Source organism: Cheilinus undulatus, linkage group 11 (assembly GCF_018320785.1).
Source record: "Cheilinus undulatus linkage group 11, ASM1832078v1, whole genome shotgun sequence".
Classification (NCBI taxonomy): Eukaryota; Metazoa; Chordata; class Actinopteri; order Labriformes; family Labridae; genus Cheilinus; species Cheilinus undulatus.
In genome coordinates this window covers 575360-593270 of record NC_054875.1, presented here as the reverse complement: position 1 = coordinate 593270, position 17911 = coordinate 575360, and the positions used below count along the sequence as shown (strand labels likewise).

Genomic DNA, 17911 nt, shown 5'->3' with positions numbered 1-17911 from the left:
GTTTTTTTAATAGTTTCAGTGATTTTTACTCTCTAGTTTTAGTTTTTTTAATAGTTTCAGTGATTTTGACTCTCTAGTTTTAGTTTTTATTTTAGTTTCAGTGATTTTTACTCTCTAGTTTTAGTTTTTATTTTAGTTTCAGTGATTTTGACTCTCTAGTTTTAGTTTTTATTTTAGTTTCAGGGATTTTTACTCTCTAGTATTAGTTTTTTTTTTAGTTTCAGTGATTTTTACTCTCTAGTTTTAGTTTTTATTTTAGTTTCAGTGATTTTGACTCTCTAGTTTTAGTTTTTTTAATAGTTTCAGTGATTTTTACTCTCTAGTATTAGTTTTTTTAATAGTTTCAGTGATTTTTACTCTCTAGTTTTAGTTTTTTTTAATAGTTTCAGTGATTTTGACTCTCTAGTTTTAGTTTTTTTAATAGTTTCAGTGATTTTGACTCTCTAGTTTTAGTTTTTATTTCAGTTTCAGTGATTTTTACTCTCTAGTTTTAGTTTTTTTTAATAGTTTCAGTGATTTTTACTCTCTAGTTTTAGTTTTTTAATAGTTTCAGTGATTTTTACTCTCTAGTTTTAGTTTTTTTAATAGTTTCAGTGATTTTTACTCTCTAGTTTTAGTTTTTTTAATAGTTTCAGTGATTTTTACTCTCTAGTTTTAGTTTTTTATTTTAGTTTCTGTGATTTTGACTCTCTAGTTTTAGTTTTTTATTTTAGTTTCAGTGATTTTTACTCTCTAGTATTAGTTTTTTTTAATAGTTTCAGTGATTTTTACTCTCTAGTTTTAGTTTTTTAATAGTTTCAGTGATTTTTACTCTCTAGTTTTAGTTTTTTTTAATAGTTTCAGTGATTTTTACTCTCTAGTTTTAGTTTTTTAATAGTTTCAGTGATTTTGACTCTCTAGTTTTAGTTTTTAATTTAGTTTCAGTGATTTTTACTCTCTAGTTTTAGTTTTTATTTTAGTTTCTGTGATTTTGACTCTCTAGTTTTAGTTTTAATTTAGTTTCAGTGATTTTGACTCTCTAGTTTTAGTTTTTATTTTAGTTTCAGTGATTTTGACTCTCTAGTTTTAGTTTTTATTTTAGTTTCAGTGATTTTGACTCTCTAGTTTTAGTTTTTATTTTAGTTTCAGTGATTTTTACTCTCTAGTTTTAGTTTTTATTTTAGTTTCAGTGATTTTTACTCTCTAGTTTTAGTTTTTATTTTAGTTTCAGTGATTTTTACTCTCTAGTATTAGTTTTTTTAATAGTTTCAGTGATTTTTACTCTCTAGTTTTAGTTTTTTTTAATAGTTTCAGTGATTTTTACTCTCTAGTTTTAGTTTTTTTAATAGTTTCAGTGATTTTTACACTCTAGTTTTAGTTTTTTTTAATAGTTTCAGTGATTTTGACTCTCTAGTTTTAGTTTTTTAATAGTTTCAGTGATTTTGACTCTCTAGTTTTAGTTTTTATTTTAGTTTCTGTGATTTTGACTCTCTAGTTTTAGTTTTTATTTTAGTTTCAGTGATTTTGACTCTCTAGTTTTAGTTTTTTGAATAGTTTCAGTGATTTTTACTCTCTAGTTTTAGTTTTTATTTTAGTTTCTGTGATTTTTACTCTCTAGTTTTAGTTTTCATTTTAGTTTCAGTGATTTTGACTCTCTAGTTTTAGTTTTTATTTTAGTTTCAGTGATTTTGACTCTCTAGTTTTAGTTTTTATTTTAGTTTCAGTGATTTTGACTCTCTAGTTTTAGTTTTTTTTAATAGTTTCAGTGATTTTGACTCTCTAGTTTTAGTTTTTTAATAGTTTCAGTGATTTTGACTCTCTAGTTTTAGTTTTTTAATAGTTTCAGTGATTCTTACTCTCTAGTTTTAGTTTTTTTTAATAGTTTCAGTGATTTTGACTCTCTAGTTTTAGTTTTTTAATAGTTTCAGTGATTTTGACTCTCTAGTTTTAGTTTTTATTTTAGTTTCAGTGATTTTTACTCTCTAGTTTTAGTTTTTATTTTAGTTTCAGTGATTTTTACTCTCTAGTTTTAGTTTTTATTTTAGTTTCAGTGATTTTTACTCTCTAGTTTTAGTTTTCATTTTAGTTTCAGTGATTTTTACTCTCTAGTATTAGTTTTTTTTAATAGTTTCAGTGATTTTTACTCTCTAGTTTTAGTTTTTTTTAATAGTTTCAGTGATTTTTACTCTCTAGTTTTAGTTTTTTTAATAGTTTCAGTGATTTTGACTCTCTAGTTTTAGTTTTTTAATAGTTTCAGTGATTTTGACTCTCTAGTTTTAGTTTTTTAATAGTTTCAGTGATTTTGACTCTCTAGTTTTAGTTTTTATTTTAGTTTCTGTGATTTTGACTCTCTAGTTTTAGTTTTTTTAATAGTTTCAGTGATTTTTACTCTCTAGTTTTAGTTTTTATTTTAGTTTCAGTGATTTTTACTCTCTAGTTTTAGTTTTTATTTTAGTTTCAGTGATTTTGACTCTCTAGTTTTAGTTTTTTTTAATAGTTTCAGTGATTTTGACTCTCTAGTTTTAGTTTTCATTTTAGTTTCAGTGATTTTGACTCTCTAGTTTTAGTTTTTTAATAGTTTCAGTGATTTTGACTCTCTAGTTTTAGTTTTTTAATAGTTTCAGTGATTTTGACTCTCTAGTTTTAGTTTTTATTTTAGTTTCTGTGATTTTTACTCTCTAGTTTTAGTTTTTATTTTAGTTTCTGTGATTTTGACTCTCTAGTTTTAGTTTTTAATTTAGTTTCAGTGATTTTGACTCTCTAGTTTTAGTTTTTATTTTAGTTTCAGTGATTTTGACTCTCTAGTTTTAGTTTTTATTTTAGTTTCAGTGATTTTGACTCTCTAGTTTTAGTTTTTATTTTAGTTTCAGTGATTTTTACTCTCTAGTTTTAGTTTTTATTTTAGTTTCAGTGATTTTTACTCTCTAGTTTTAGTTTTCATTTTAGTTTCATTGATTTTTACTCTCTAGTATTAGTTTTTTTAATAGTTTCAGTGATTTTGACTCTCTAGTTTTAGTTTTTTTTAATAGTTTCAGTGATTTTGACTCTCTAGTTTTAGTTTTCATTTTAGTTTCAGTGATTTTGACTCTCTAGTTTTAGTTTTTTAATAGTTTCAGTGATTTTTACTCTCTAGTTTTAGTTTTTTAATAGTTTCAGTGATTTTGACTCTCTAGTTTTAGTTTTTATTTTAGTTTCTGTGATTTTTACTCTCTAGTTTTAGTTTTTATTTTAGTTTCTGTGATTTTGACTCTCTAGTTTTAGTTTTTAATTTAGTTTCAGTGATTTTGACTCTCTAGTTTTAGTTTTTATTTTAGTTTCAGTGATTTTGACTCTCTAGTTTTAGTTTTTATTTTAGTTTCAGTGATTTTGACTCTCTAGTTTTAGTTTTTATTTTAGTTTCAGTGATTTTTACTCTCTAGTTTTAGTTTTTATTTTAGTTTCAGTGATTTTTACTCTCTAGTTTTAGTTTTCATTTTAGTTTCATTGATTTTTACTCTCTAGTATTAGTTTTTTTAATAGTTTCAGTGATTTTTACTCTCTAGTTTTAGTTTTTTTTAATAGTTTCAGTGATTTTTACTCTCTAGTTTTAGTTTTTTTAATAGTTTCAGTGATTTTTACACTCTAGTTTTAGTTTTTTTTAATAGTTTCAGTGATTTTGACTCTCTAGTTTTAGTTTTTTAATAGTTTCAGTGATTTTGACTCTCTAGTTTTAGTTTTTATTTTAGTTTCTGTGATTTTGACTCTCTAGTTTTAGTTTTTATTTTAGTTTCAGTGATTTTGACTCTCTAGTTTTAGTTTTTTTAATAGTTTCAGTGATTTTTACTCTCTAGTTTTAGTTTTTATTTTAGTTTCAGTCATTTTGACTCTCTAATTTTAGTTTTTAATTTAGTTTCAGTGATTTTTACTCTCTAGTTTTAGTTTTTATTTTAGTTTCTGTGATTTTTACTCTCTAGTTTTAGTTTTCATTTTAGTTTCAGTGATTTTTACTCTCTAGTTTTAGTTTTTTTAATAGTTTCAGTGATTTTTACTCTCTAGTTTTAGTTTTTTTAATAGTTTCAGTGATTTTTACTCTCTTGGTTAAGGTTTTTAATAGTTCCAGTGATTTTTACTCTCTAGTTTTAGTTTTTTTTAATAGTTTCAGTGATTTTGACTCTCTAGTTTTAGTTTTTTTTAATAGTTTCAGTGATTTTGACTCTCTAGTTTTAGTTTTTTTTAATAGTTTCAGTGATTTTGACTCTCTAGTTTTAGTTTTTTTTAATAGTTTCAGTGATTTTGACTCTCTAGTTTTAGTTTTTTTAATAGTTTCAGTGATTTTTACTCTCTAGTATTAGTTTTTTTTAATAGTTTCAGTGATTTTGACTCTCTAGTTTTAGTTTTTTTTAATAGTTTCAGTGATTTTGACTCTCTAGTTTTAGTTTTTTTAATAGTTTCAGTGATTTTTACTCTCTAGTATTAGTTTTTTTTAATAGTTTCAGTGATTTTTACTCTCTAGTTTTAGTTTTTTAATAGTTTCAGTGATTTTTACTCTCTAGTTTTAGTTTTTATTTTTTAATAGTTTCAGTGATTTTGACTCTCTAGTTTTAGTTTTTATTTTAGTTTCAGTGATTTTTACACTCTAGTTTTAGTTTTTATTTTAGTTTCAGTGATTTTTACTCTCTAGTTTTCTGTTTTTAGCTTTAGTGGCCCAGTCTGATTTCTTGTTTCGGGTTCGTAGTGAACTTTAATGTCCTTGAATATTCCAGTTCCTGTCTTGCCTCTTCTCAGCTGTGATTGGTTGTTGTTTGTTCTCAGCAGGAGCCAATCACAGAGCAGAACTTCGACCGCTACGTGAGCACGCTGACCGACATGTACACCAACAAGGACTGCTTCCAGAGCCCGGAGAATAAGGCTCTGCTGGAGAGCATCAACAAGGCTGTGAAAGGCATCAAAGTCTGACCGCCACACACGCCATCAAAGCCTGACGCTGCACGCCAACACACACACACACACACAGAAACACACACCAACACAGAGAGGGAGAGCGTGCTCTGTCCTGGAGCAGCCAGCGTGGTGGAGGCGAGGAGAGATGTTGAAATCCTCGACGATACACTGAAATATGTTCAAAAACAAAAAAGGGAATTCAGGTTATTTAAATAAACGGCAACTTTAAGAAATCATCCCAGGGAGCACTCGGTTCGAGGAACGGACCAAAACCAACGCCAGGATCAGGCGGCCGGAGCGGACTGTGACGGGGCTTTTTACACACTGGCGTCTTTTTGACTGTTTGAGGAGCGACGGCGAAGACGAGGACGCACGCTTCATGCCTTGCAGAGCGTGTTTCCACTGCGGCGCGCCTGCAGCACAGACGCCAACAGGGAAACGGCGTTAAAAGAGACTTTCCGTCCTGTCATGGTTAAAAGAAGCCCCGCCCCCTTGTTTCTTTTGTTGGACTTGAATGACCATAGTTTTAGCGTGCACATGTTCCAGACCCTCGTAGTCAGATCGATAGTATTTATCATAGGAATTATTGCACTTCATTTCAATGACTAGTTTGTGCTCTAATAATAATAATAATTATTCTTAAATATGAATTATTTAAACTTGTGAACTTTTAAATTATTACCGTTTATGTTTATTTATTTGAAGCAATCTATTTATTATTCTCTTTGTTTTCTACGTTTGAAAAAAAGGGCGTGGCTCCTGTTTGAAGAGAGATTTTGTTCCAGTACTTTTTGAAAACCTTTTTAATTGCAGATGTTTTATAACTGAGAACTTTTGATAATATTACAAAATCTTATTTTTGTTTGTTTTTTTGTTGTGGTTTTTTTTTTGTTACAGTAACCTTAAATCCACTGCTGAGGAAAAAAGAAGATATGTATTTATTATTTATTGAAATGAAGAAATGGACTGATATGGCTGTATATTTATTTTGTTATTTATGTGCGTGATGTGACGGTTGAGTCTGAGTAGTCCGTAAACTCCACTGCTAATATTGAATAAAGAAACAACCAATCCAGACACTGTTTGCTTACTGTAGGCGAGTCGACCAACCAGCAGCTGATTGTACGGCGGCAGCGTCGGCGAGTCGATCCAAACTTTAACGTTACCTCTCCCGAGCGCTTTGTAGCGGCCAGCTCTGGCTCACACTAACTCTGAGACGTAAGCAGGACGAGCCTCGGCCCGGGCCGCCCGCCACACGCAGCCACATATCGCCCCGTAGGACGGCCTCCTTCGACCAACTATCAGATTAACAACCACACCCTTGTAGCCTTACTCTAGATTTTAATTTTTTGATGCACAAAGTGCCACTAAAAGAGAAAACCAGAAAAAAGAGAGCTCACTTTCTTTCCTGATTCTTCTTCTTCGCATTTCTGCAATGTACCAGCGTCTGGTCCCGGAGCGACCACGGCGCCACGGAGTGCTGATTGTTTCAGATGCCTTTATTTCTCTGCCAAAATGGCCGTTAGTACACGATATATACATTCTGTATAAATAGATTTTAAAGATGCTATATATAAGAATATAAACATACCTATATTTTTCCAGTGTAATTGTTGACTTCTTCTTCTCTTGTATGAGCTGATCCCAGCGCCACCTGCTGTTCGAGGAGATGTGAGTTCTCATAGAAAGGAGGCAGTTACACTAAAGACCTGCTCAACTGTGGCTTTAAACACTCCGCTCAGTCAAACAGGACAAACCGATGGGACGTCCCGTCCTTTCCTTTCTCGTCTGTCTTCAGTCCCAAACATCTGCTGTTTGTTGTTCTTGCCCTGAAACTAGCTGGTTGTCATGTGACTTTATGTACAGTGAAAAAAGACGAGGCCTCAGGATCATGTTCTGCCCGCTGGCCGTGTTTCCACCGCAAAGACCTCCTCCAGGAGCCAGAACTTTAGGAGGGACCGGGACTTTAGGAGGGGCTGGGACTTTAGGAGGGACCGGGACTTTAGGAGGGACTGGGACTTTAGAAGGGACCGGGACTTTAGGAGGGACTGGAACTTAAGGAGGGACCGGGACTTTAGGAGGGACCGGGACTTTAGGAGGGACTGGGACTTTAGAAGGGACTGGGACTTTAGGAGGGACTGGGACTTAAGGAGGGACCGGGACTTTAGGAGGGACCGGGACTTTAGGAGGGACTGGGACATTAGAAGGGACCGGGACTTTAGGAGGGACTGGAACTTAAGGAGGGACCGGGACTTTAGGAAGGACTGGAACTTTAGGAGGGACCGGGACATTAGGAGGAACCGGGACTTTAGGAGGGACTGGGACTTTAGGAGGGACCGGGACTTAAGAAGGGACTGGGACTTTAGGAGGGACCAGGACATTTGGAGGGACCGGGACTTTAGGAGGGACTGGAACTTAAGGAGGGACCGGGACTTTAGGAGGGACCGGGACTTTAGGAGGGACTGGGACTTTAGAAGGGACTGGGACTTTAGGAGGGACTGGGACTTAAGGAGGGACCGGGACTTTAGGAGGGACCGGGACTTTAGGAGGGACTGGGACATTAGAAGGGACCGGGACTTTAGGAGGGACTGGAACTTAAGGAGGGACCGGGACTTTAGGAAGGACTGGAACTTTAGGAGGGACCGGGACTTTAGAAGGGACTGGGACTTTAGGAGGGACCGGGACTTTAGGAGGGACTGGAACTTAAGGAGGGACCGGGACTTTAGGAAGGACTGGAACTTTAGGAGGGACCGGGACTTTAGAAGGGACTGGGACTTTAGGAGGGACCAGGACATTAGGAGGGACCAGGACTTTAGGAGGGACTGGGACTTTAGGAGGGACCGGGACTTTAGGAGGGACAGGGACTTTAGGAGGGACCGGGACTTTAGGAGGGACTGGAACTTTAGGAGGGACCGGGACTTAAGAAGGGACTGGGACTTTAGGAGGGACCAGGACATTTGGAGGGACCGGGACTTTAGGAGGGACCGGGACTTTAGGAGGGACTGGGACTTTAGAAGGGACCAGGACTTTAGGAGGGACCGGGATTATAGGAAGGACTGGGACTTTAGGAGGGACTGGGACTTTAGGAGGGACCAGGACTTTAGGAGGGACCGGGATATAGGAAAGACTAGGACTTTAGGAGGGACCAGGATTATAGGAAGGACTGGGACTTTAAGAGGCGCTGAGTCTTTAGAAGGGACTGGAATTATAGGAAAGACTAGGACTTTAGGAGGGACCAGGACATTTGGAGGGACCGGGACTTTAGGAGGGACTGGAACTTAAGGAGGGACCGGGACTTTAGGAGGGACCGGGACTTTAGGAGGGACTGGGACTTTAGAAGGGACTGGGACTTTAGGAGGGACTGGGACTTAAGGAGGGACCGGGACTTTAGGAGGGACCGGGACTTTAGGAGGGACTGGGACATTAGAAGGGACCGGGACTTTAGGAGGGACTGGAACTTAAGGAGGGACCGGGACTTTAGGAAGGACTGGAACTTTAGGAGGGACCGGGACTTTAGAAGGGACTGGGACTTTAGGAGGGACCGGGACTTTAGGAGGGACTGGAACTTAAGGAGGGACCGGGACTTTAGGAAGGACTGGAACTTTAGGAGGGACCGGGACTTTAGAAGGGACTGGGACTTTAGGAGGGACCAGGACATTAGGAGGGACCAGGACTTTAGGAGGGACTGGGACTTTAGGAGGGACCGGGACTTTAGGAGGGACAGGGACTTTAGGAGGGACCGGGACTTTAGGAGGGACTGGAACTTTAGGAGGGACCGGGACTTAAGAAGGGACTGGGACTTTAGGAGGGACCAGGACATTTGGAGGGACCGGGACTTTAGGAGGGACCGGGACTTTAGGAGGGACTGGGACTTTAGAAGGGACCAGGACTTTAGGAGGGACCGGGATTATAGGAAGGACTGGGACTTTAGGAGGGACTGGGACTTTAGGAGGGACCAGGACTTTAGGAGGGACCGGGATATAGGAAAGACTAGGACTTTAGGAGGGACCAGGATTATAGGAAGGACTGGGACTTTAAGAGGCGCTGAGTCTTTAGAAGGGACTGGAATTATAGGAAAGACTAGGACTTTAGGAGGGACCAGGACTTTAGGAGGGACTGGGACTTTAGGAGGGACCAGGACATTAGGAGGGACTGGGACTTTAGGAGGGACTGGGACTTTAGGAGGGACCGGGACTTTAGGAGGGACTGGGACTTTAGGAGGGACTGGGACTTTAGGAGGGACTGGGACTTTAGAAGGGACCAGGACTTTAGGAGGGACTGGGACTTAAGGAGGGACCGGGACTTTAGGAGGGACTGGGACTTTAGGAGGGACCGGGACTTTAGAAGGGACTGGGACTTTAGGAGGGACCGGGACATTAGGAGGGACCGGGACTTTAGGAGGGACTGGGACTTTAGGAGGGACCGGGACTTAAGAAGGGACTGGGACTTTAGGAGGGACCAGGACATTTGGAGGGACTGGGACTTTAGGAGGGACCGGGACATTAGGAGGGACAGGGACATTAGGAGGAACCGGGACTTTAGGAGGGACTGGGACTTTAGGAGGGACCGGGACTTAAGAAGGGACTGGGACTTTAGGAGGGACCAGGACATTTGGAGGGACCGGGACTTTAGGAGGGACTGGGACTTTAGGAGGGACCGGGACTTTAGGAGGGACCGGGACTTTAGGAGGGACCGGGACTTTAGGAGGGACTGGGACTTTAGGAGGGACCGGGACTTTAGAAGGGACTGGGACTTTAGGAGGGACCAGGACTTTAGGAGGGACCGGGATATAGGAAAGACTAGGACTTTAGGAGGGACCAGGATTAGAGGAAGGACTGGGACTTTAAGAGGCGCTGAGTCTTTAGAAGGGACTGGAATTATAGGAAAGACTAGGACTTTAGGAGGGACCAGGACTTTAGGAGGGACTGGGACTTTAGGAGGGACCGGGACTTTAGGAGGGACTGGGACTTTAGGAAGGACCGGGACTTTAGAAAGGACTGGGACTTTAGGAGGGACCAGGACATTAGGAGGGACTGGGACTTTAGGAGGGACTGGGACTTTAGGAGGGACCGGGACTTTAGGAGGGACTGGGACTTTAGGAGGGACCGGGACTTTAGGAGGGACTGGGACTTTAGAAGGGACCAGGACTTTAGGAGGGACCGGGATTATAGGAAGGACTGGGACTTTAGGAGGGAACGGGACTTTAGGAGGGACCGGGATATAGGAAAGACTAGGACTTTAGAAGGGACTGAGATTATAGGAAGGACTAGGAAGTTAAGAGGGGCTGAGACTATAGAAGGGACTGGAATTATAGGAAAGACTAGGACTTTAGGAGGGACCGGGACTTTAGGAGGGACCAGGATTATAGGAAAGACTAGGACTTTAAGAGGGGCTGGGACTTCAGGAGGAACCGAGATATAGGAAAGACTAGGACTTTAGAAGGGACCGGGATTATAGGAAGGACTAGGAAGTTAAGAGGGGCTGAGACTATAGAAGGGACTGGAATTATAGGAAAGACTAGGACTTTAGGAGGGACTGGGACTTTAGGAGAGACCGGGAGGGGCTTTGGGTTGGAACCCTGATTCCTGGAAAGTCCCTCCTGGGTTTATCTGGTGACCTGGAGGAACCCTGGGTCCTGGTTCTCAGGTGGTAGCATGGCGTCATTGTGTGCAGTTCTTGTGTTGTTGCTGGTGAGGCCTGCTCGCTCTGTGATGTTAAAGCATCCAGTAGGGGGCGCTGGTGTAACCTGCTGCTGTGTGTACAGTGTGATGTTAAAGCATCCAGTAGGGGGCGCTGGTGTAACCTGCTGCTGTGTGTACAGTGTGATGTTAAAGCATCCAGTAGGGGGCGCTGGTGTAACCTGCTGCTGTGTGTACAGTGTGATGTTAAAGCATCCAGTAGGGGGCGCTGGTGTAACCTGCTGCTGTGTGTACAGTGTGATGTTAAAGCATCCAGTAGGGGGCGTTGGTGTAACCTGCTGCTGTGTGTACAGTGTGATGTTAAAGCATCCAGTAGGGGGCGCTGGTGTAACCTGCTGCTGTGTGTACAGTGTGATGTCAAAGGCATGTCGTTCATGTGCTTCTAGCCAATGTAGAATGAAACTCCTTTGTGCACTTTCTGAAAAACCGTTAACGATGCCAGCATTCGAGTCTCGACTTGTAAGAAACCCCAATAGATGACGAGCAATAGCAAAAGCCCCGCCCCCTCACCGTCCTGCGGGGGGCGGGGTCGTCTCTCTTGTTTGTTGCTTCACGTAGAAACGCGTCGGATAGAGACGTCTCTTCGATTCAGGGGGTTTGAAAGTTTCTTTTCCAAACAAAAACCAAAAGAGATTGACAGAGAGCAGAGTTTGGTTCTCAGGTGACCGGGGGGGCTGGGGGGTGGGGTGGGGGGTGGGGGGGGTCAGCTGAGGCTGGAGGCGCTGGCAGCGGCGGCGTGGAGGCCTCCTGTGGATGGAGATGAGTGTGTAGGAGTGAGGAAATTGATTTGTCGGATACACAATCTCCCCTTTGTTTGAGGAGGAGGCGTTTGTTGCATAAATATGTGTCCATCACTCAAAGAAAGTCAACGCTTCTCATGACTCTAGCGCCCCCTCCCTCATGTGTGCTGTAACCTTTCCTCAGGAAAGACGCTTCTGATGCATTTGGTTAACAAAGTAGCATTTTCCTCCTGCACGAGAAACCAGCCCAGAGTGTCGGGGCTGTGAATATTCTGACTTATTTGCTGTGGCATGACCCCTTTTAAACTGCTTGATGAAATTGTCTACAGAGGTATGTAAATGAAAAACAGAGAGGCCATGAAAGCGCGGCGTTTTCACTAAATGTCAGCGCAGAGAGCAGCAGCAGCCTTCGGTGCTGAGCCCGCCCACGCTCTCTGTGTTCTCGGATTTCCATAAAAGTCCTGAGTGATAGCGGATCATCTTCTCAATAAGAGACTAAACTGGTCCGGGCCCAGTTTCCCCCAAGCGCCAGGATGAGCTCCTATTTCACTCTTTCAGGGAGACCAGCCCAGACCAAAACCAGCTCTGTTCTAAACCGGGAGGGGGGCACACCTTTAGTCCGGGTCCTTAGTTAGCTACAGACCACCAGCTGTGTATGAGAAGAAGGAACGTCACCATGGCGACCGCCACCTGATGATTTGATGAGTCTAAACTGGTTTAAACCTGAGAGACCACAGAGACAGATCTAAACTGGTTTAACCCTGAGAGACCACAGAGACAGATCTAAACTGGTTTAACCCTGAGAGACCACAGAGACAGATCTAAACTGGTTTAACCCTGATAGACCACAGAGACGGATCTAAACTGGTTTAAACCTGAGAGACCACAGAGACAGATCTAAACTGGTTTAAACCTGAGAGACCACAGAGACAGATCTAAACTGGTTTAACCCTAAGAGACCACAGAGACAGATCCAAACTGGTTTAACCCTGAGAGACCACAGAGACAGATCTAAACTGGTTTAACCCTAAGAGACCACAGAGACAGATCCAAACTGGTTTAACCCTAAGAGACCACAGAGACAGATCCAAACTGGTTTAACCCTAAGAGACCACAGAGACAGATCTAAACTGGTTTAACCCTGAGAGACCACAGAGACAGATCTAAACTGGTTTAACCCTGAGAGACCACAGAGACAGATCTAAACTGGTTTAACCCTGAGAGACCACAGAGACAGATCTAAACTGGTTTAACCCTGAGAGACCACAGAGACAGATCTAAACTGGTTTAACCCTGAGAGACCACAGAGACAGATCTAAACTGGTTTAACCCTGAGAGACCACAGAGACAGACACAGGGTTTAAAAAAAAACAAATTCTTGTAACTTCCTGTTTTTGGCGTGAGTCTCCCACAGTGCTGACATTTCATTCGTGTTTGACCACTAAGGCAGTGTAAACCTGATCAGAAACATAAACTGATACTAGTTTGTGCCATACTCATTCAGGATGGGCTGATGTGAGTCTGTCAGTGATAAACTGGTGCATCCCTGCATCCCTAGGGTTAGGGTTAGGGGGTTAGATTTGGGTTAGGGTTAGGGGGTTAGGGTTGGGTTAGGGTTAGAGGGTTAGGGTTGGGTTAGGGTTAGAGGGTTAGGGGGTTAGGGTTGGGTTAGGGTTAGGGGGTTAGGGTTGGGTTAGGGTTAGAGGGTTAGGGGGTTAGGGTTGGGTTAGGGTTAGGGTTAACCCCCTGAAACCGCTGATATTTACAGCTGACAGCTCCTTAAACTCCACCTCTCTCTCTGGCGATGATTTGACTTTCTAACATGCCGTCTGAACTCTGCGTCACTGAGAAGTAGAACCACTTTTCTAAAATAAGACTGTTTGTGCAGCCAGAGCAGACACCCCCTAATGGTCACAGGGTAGAATGCAGGCTCCCTGCCTTGGCCTCACATCTGAACAGCGTTTATGTCCTCGTCTCATACACAGCCAGGGGTTCTGACGTAGAGATGGAGGTTTAGACGTCCGTTTGAGTGGCACTTTTTCATCGAGCTGAACAAAACCAAAAGACCCCCCGCCCCCGCTGTCGCCCCCTCCTGGTCGCCCCCCTCCCTCCCTGCTGTAGTTAAAGCTGTGTGGTCTTATCATGTGTGCCTTTCTCACTCCACACATTTCAACATGCCGTATGTTTACACTCTGCAAAGCCGATTCAAACACTGTAGGAAAGGTCCAATCTCTGAACAGATACTTTCTCTGGGGGGTGGGGACGGGGCGGGGCGGGGGGATCACGTATAGGGAAATAAGATTAATATGTCTTTACATGCAGATGTAGAGAGGAGAAACAAACAAAGAAACTGTGATCTCATTCAGGAACCTGAAGAGCGTCATCGTTCTCATCGTAGATAATGCATCCGTGTGCAGGGCATTATTTTCAAACCAGTGGAAGTCTCTGTACATATTTGTATTCAGAACAGTGTTATTGTTGTTGTATTGAAGTTTAAAAATGTAAAAAAAAAAGTTTGTGACAAAGAAAAAAAAACTCCACAGCCAAGGGTTGTCCTGCTAGCACATTTTTACAGAGATGAGCTATTTTTACTGCTGATTTTCTAGGCATTGATATGAAATCCTTTTAAAGAAACTTCCAGAATAACAAGCACTTCTTCCATAGATTGTAAGGTCATTTTTGTTACTTTTGTAGATGTGGTCGTTCCTTTGCTACTGCTCCGTTTTGTAAAGTGGGACAGGCCTTGGCTGTGCGTCCTCGGGGTCTCATGTTTCCTGTTTTTTTATTTCCATTTCTTTCTGGTTTTTTGGGAAGTGAAACTCTGTAGATGGGCCGAATCGTGACTGTGTGTTTGTGTAACGTGTACATGTTCCCCGTTTCCTGTGTCAGTGTTATAAAGCAGAGAAGTGATGTCAGTTATTGTGGGGGTATGAACCATTTTAAATGTTCTCTATGACAAACACCAATAAAGAATCATAGACAAGCACGACTCCAGCCAATCACTGACAGGGGGCGGGGCTAAGCATATTAATCTAGGAATGGTCTGTAAGTTAACCAGGTCTCAACAAATGAGAACATCATGAAAAAGTTCAGTATTTTTTGTCCCTCATGTCAGAAAGGTAAACCCATTTATTATCTACAGTTGAAACCAGAAGTTTACATACACTATATAAAAAGGGCACATAAACTTTTTTTTCTCATCATCTAACATTAAATCAGATTAAACTTTTCCTGTTTTTGGTCAATTAGGATTACCAAAATTATTTCTGTTTGCTAAATGCCAGAATAATGAGAGAGATCATTTTTTAGACATTTTTTTTATTATTTTCTTGAGAGTCAGAAGTTTCCATACATTTCATTAGTATTTGGTAGCGTTGCCTTTAAACTGTATGACTTGGGTCAAATGTTTTGGAAATGCTTCCACAAGCTTCTCACAATAGTTTGCAGGAATTTTGGCCCATTCCTCCTGGCAGAACTGGTGTAACTGAGCCAAGTTTGTGGGCCGCCTTGCTCACACATGCCTTTTCAGCTCTGCCCATAAATTTTCAGTGGGATTGAGATCAGGGCTTTGTGATGGCCACTCCAAAACATTGACTTTGTTATCCTTAAGCCACTTTGTAACCAGTTTGGCAGTATGCTTAGGGTCATTGTCCATTTGGAAAACCCATTTGCGCCCAAGCTTTAACTTCCTGGCTGATGTCTTGAGATGTTGCTTCAGTATTTCCACATAATGTTCTTTCCTCATGATGCCATCTATTTTGTGAAGTGCACCAGTCCCTCCTGCAGCAAAACAACCCTACAACATGATGCTGCCACCCCCATGTTTCACAGTTGGGATGGTGTTCTCAGGCTTGCAAGCTTCCCCCTTTTTTCTCCAAATGTAGTGATGCTCATTATGGCCAAAAAGTTCAATTTTAGTTTCATCAGACCACAGAACATGTCTCCAAAAATGAAGGTCTTTGTCCCTGTGTGCATTTGCAAACTGTAATCTGGCTTTTTTATGTTTCTTTTGGAGTAATGGCTTCTTCCTGGGAGAGTGGCCTTTCAGCCCATGTGGGTACAGGACTCGTTTGACTGTTGATAATGACACACTCTTACCAGCTTCAGCAGCATCTTCACAAGGTCTTTAGCTTTTGTTCTTGGGTTGAGATGCACTTTTCGGACCAAAGCACGTTCATCTCTGGGACACAGAACCCGTCTCCTTCCTGAGCGGTATGATGGCTGGACATTCCCATGGTGTTTATACTTGTGTATAATTGTTTGAACAGATGAACGTGGCTCCTTCAGGCATCTGGAAATTGCACCCAAGGATGAACCAGACTTGTGCAAGTCCACAATTCTCTTCCTGATATCTTGGCTGATTTCTTTTGATTTTCCCATGATGTTACACAAAGAAGCAGTGTGTTTCAGGTGTGCCTTAAAATACATCCACAGGTGTGCCTCTAATTAACTCAAATGTTGTCAATAAACCTATCAGAGGCTTCCAAAGACATGACATCATCATCTGGGCTTTCCCACATTGTTTAAAGGCATAGTAATCTTAGTGTATGTAAACTTCTGGTTTTAACTGTAGATTCATCACACACAGTGAAATATTTCAGCCTTTATTTCTTGAAATGTTGATGATTATGGCTACAGATAAGAAAACCCAAAATTCAGTGTCTCAGAAAATGAGAATATTACATAAGATCAATAAAAAGGATGTTTTAGACAGAAATGTCAGGCTTCTGAAAAGTCTGTTCATTTCTATGCATCAGTACTTGGTCTGGCCTCCTTCTGCATGAATTACTGCATCAATGCGGCGTGGCATGGAGGCGATCAGCCTGTGGCACTGCTCTCATCTTCCATAGATTCTCTATGGGGTTCAGGTCACAGTCACAGTAACTCCATGGTCACTGAAGCAGCTTTTGGTACCTTTGGCAGTGTGGGCAGGTGCCAAGTCCTGCTGGAGAATGAAGTCAGCATCTCCATGGTGCTGGTCAGCAGAAGGAAGCATGAAGGTCTCTAAAATGTCCTGGTAGATGGCTGCGCTGACCTTTGACCTGATAAAACACAGTGGACCAACACCAGCAGATGCCATGGCAGCCCAGATCATCACTGACTGTGAAAACTTCACACTGGACTTCAAGAAACCTGGACTCTGGTCCTCTCCTCTCTTCCTCCAGACTCTGGACCTGGATTTACAAGTGACATGAAAATGTACTTTCATCTGAAAACAGGACTATGGACCACTGAGACCACAACAGTCCAGTTCTTTTTCTCCACAGCCCAGGTAAGACTCTTCTGACGTAGTCTCTGGTTCAGGAGTGGATTGACACGAGGAATGCCACATTTGTAGTCCAGGTCTAGGACTGGTCTGTAGTCCATGTTTAGGATTGGTCTGTAGTCCAGGTCTAGGACTGGTCTGTAGTCCATGTTTAGGATTGGTCTGTAGTCCAGGTCTAGCACTGGTCTGTAGTCCATGTTTAGGATTGGTCTGTAGTCCATGTCTAGGATTGGTCTGTAGTCCAGGTCCAGGACTGGTCTGTAGTCCAGGTCCAGGACTGGTCTGTAGTCCATGTCTAGGATTGGTCTGTAGTCCAGGTCCAGGACTGGTCTGTAGTCCATGTTTAGGATTGGTCTGTAGTCCATGTCTAGGATTGGTCTGTAGTCCAGGTCCAGGACTGGTCTGTAGTCCAGGTCTTGGATACAGCACTCTGTGAGCAACCAGCTTCTTTATGTAGTATGTGTGTCAATATTTAAGTACAGTGTAGGTACTAGAGCAACACCATTATAGGCTAGGTCAGAAGATCTTAGTTCGACTCTCAGAGTGGAGGGAGACAGAGACCGAGACAGAAGCTGCAGTTTTATGGTACCATATATTGAAGACAAAAAAATAATAAACAACATAGACAACAAATGGCCATTCACAACCAAATACAGTTTCAATGAGTTCATTAAGTTCAATAAAGTCCATAGGTGCACGGCAGCACACAATAATAGTTCATTTCTGCCCGAAATCACAAAAAGCGCAGATTTGACCACTTGAGCGGCTCTTAGAGTCCAGGGCAATAATGTCCAGTGTGTGTGTGGAAGGAATGTGTGAGTGAGTGAGTGAGTGAGTGAGTGATGGCTGCTCGAAGGGCGCGAGTAAGCGAGGGGGCGAGATAATACAAAAAGAAGCGGCCTCCGGCCTCGGGCTGGTAGCCTCCTACCAGCCCGACCAGAGCAGGAGGATCGGTCCTTCAATGTTGAGTTGAATAGCTGTTTTAGGGTTCACAGGTTCAGAGTTCATAGGTTCGGTTCACAGGCTCCTAGACTTTTAGCTCGCCATCCAGGACCTGGCCTGAATGAAGGGGAACAGGACCAGTATAAGCTCTCCGTGTGCACACATTAATACATTTCATAACCAACAATAAATAATGCAGGTTGCATCATAAATACATTGGAATTCCCATATTGTACAATATTAAATAGCTCATAATATAATAAATAACAAATGCATTCTAAGTTATTCATTATATCAAATCAAATGTCAGTTAACAGTGTAGAATACAAATACACTACATCGTTCAATTGATAGCAGCACCAGAT

General features: G+C 41.3%; 1 protein-coding gene across 1 annotated transcript in view; it reads left to right on the top strand.

The window, feature by feature from the left end:
* Window positions 1–6854, top strand: part of myt1b (myelin transcription factor 1b) — a 253763-nt gene extending 246909 nt beyond the window's left edge. Inside the window, 1 exon segment of the mRNA XM_041798549.1 lies at window positions 4774–6854. Coding sequence (XP_041654483.1) covers window positions 4774–4914 — 141 coding nt within the window. The 3' untranslated portion in view covers window positions 4915–6854.
* Window positions 6855–17911: the final 11057 nt, after the last annotated feature.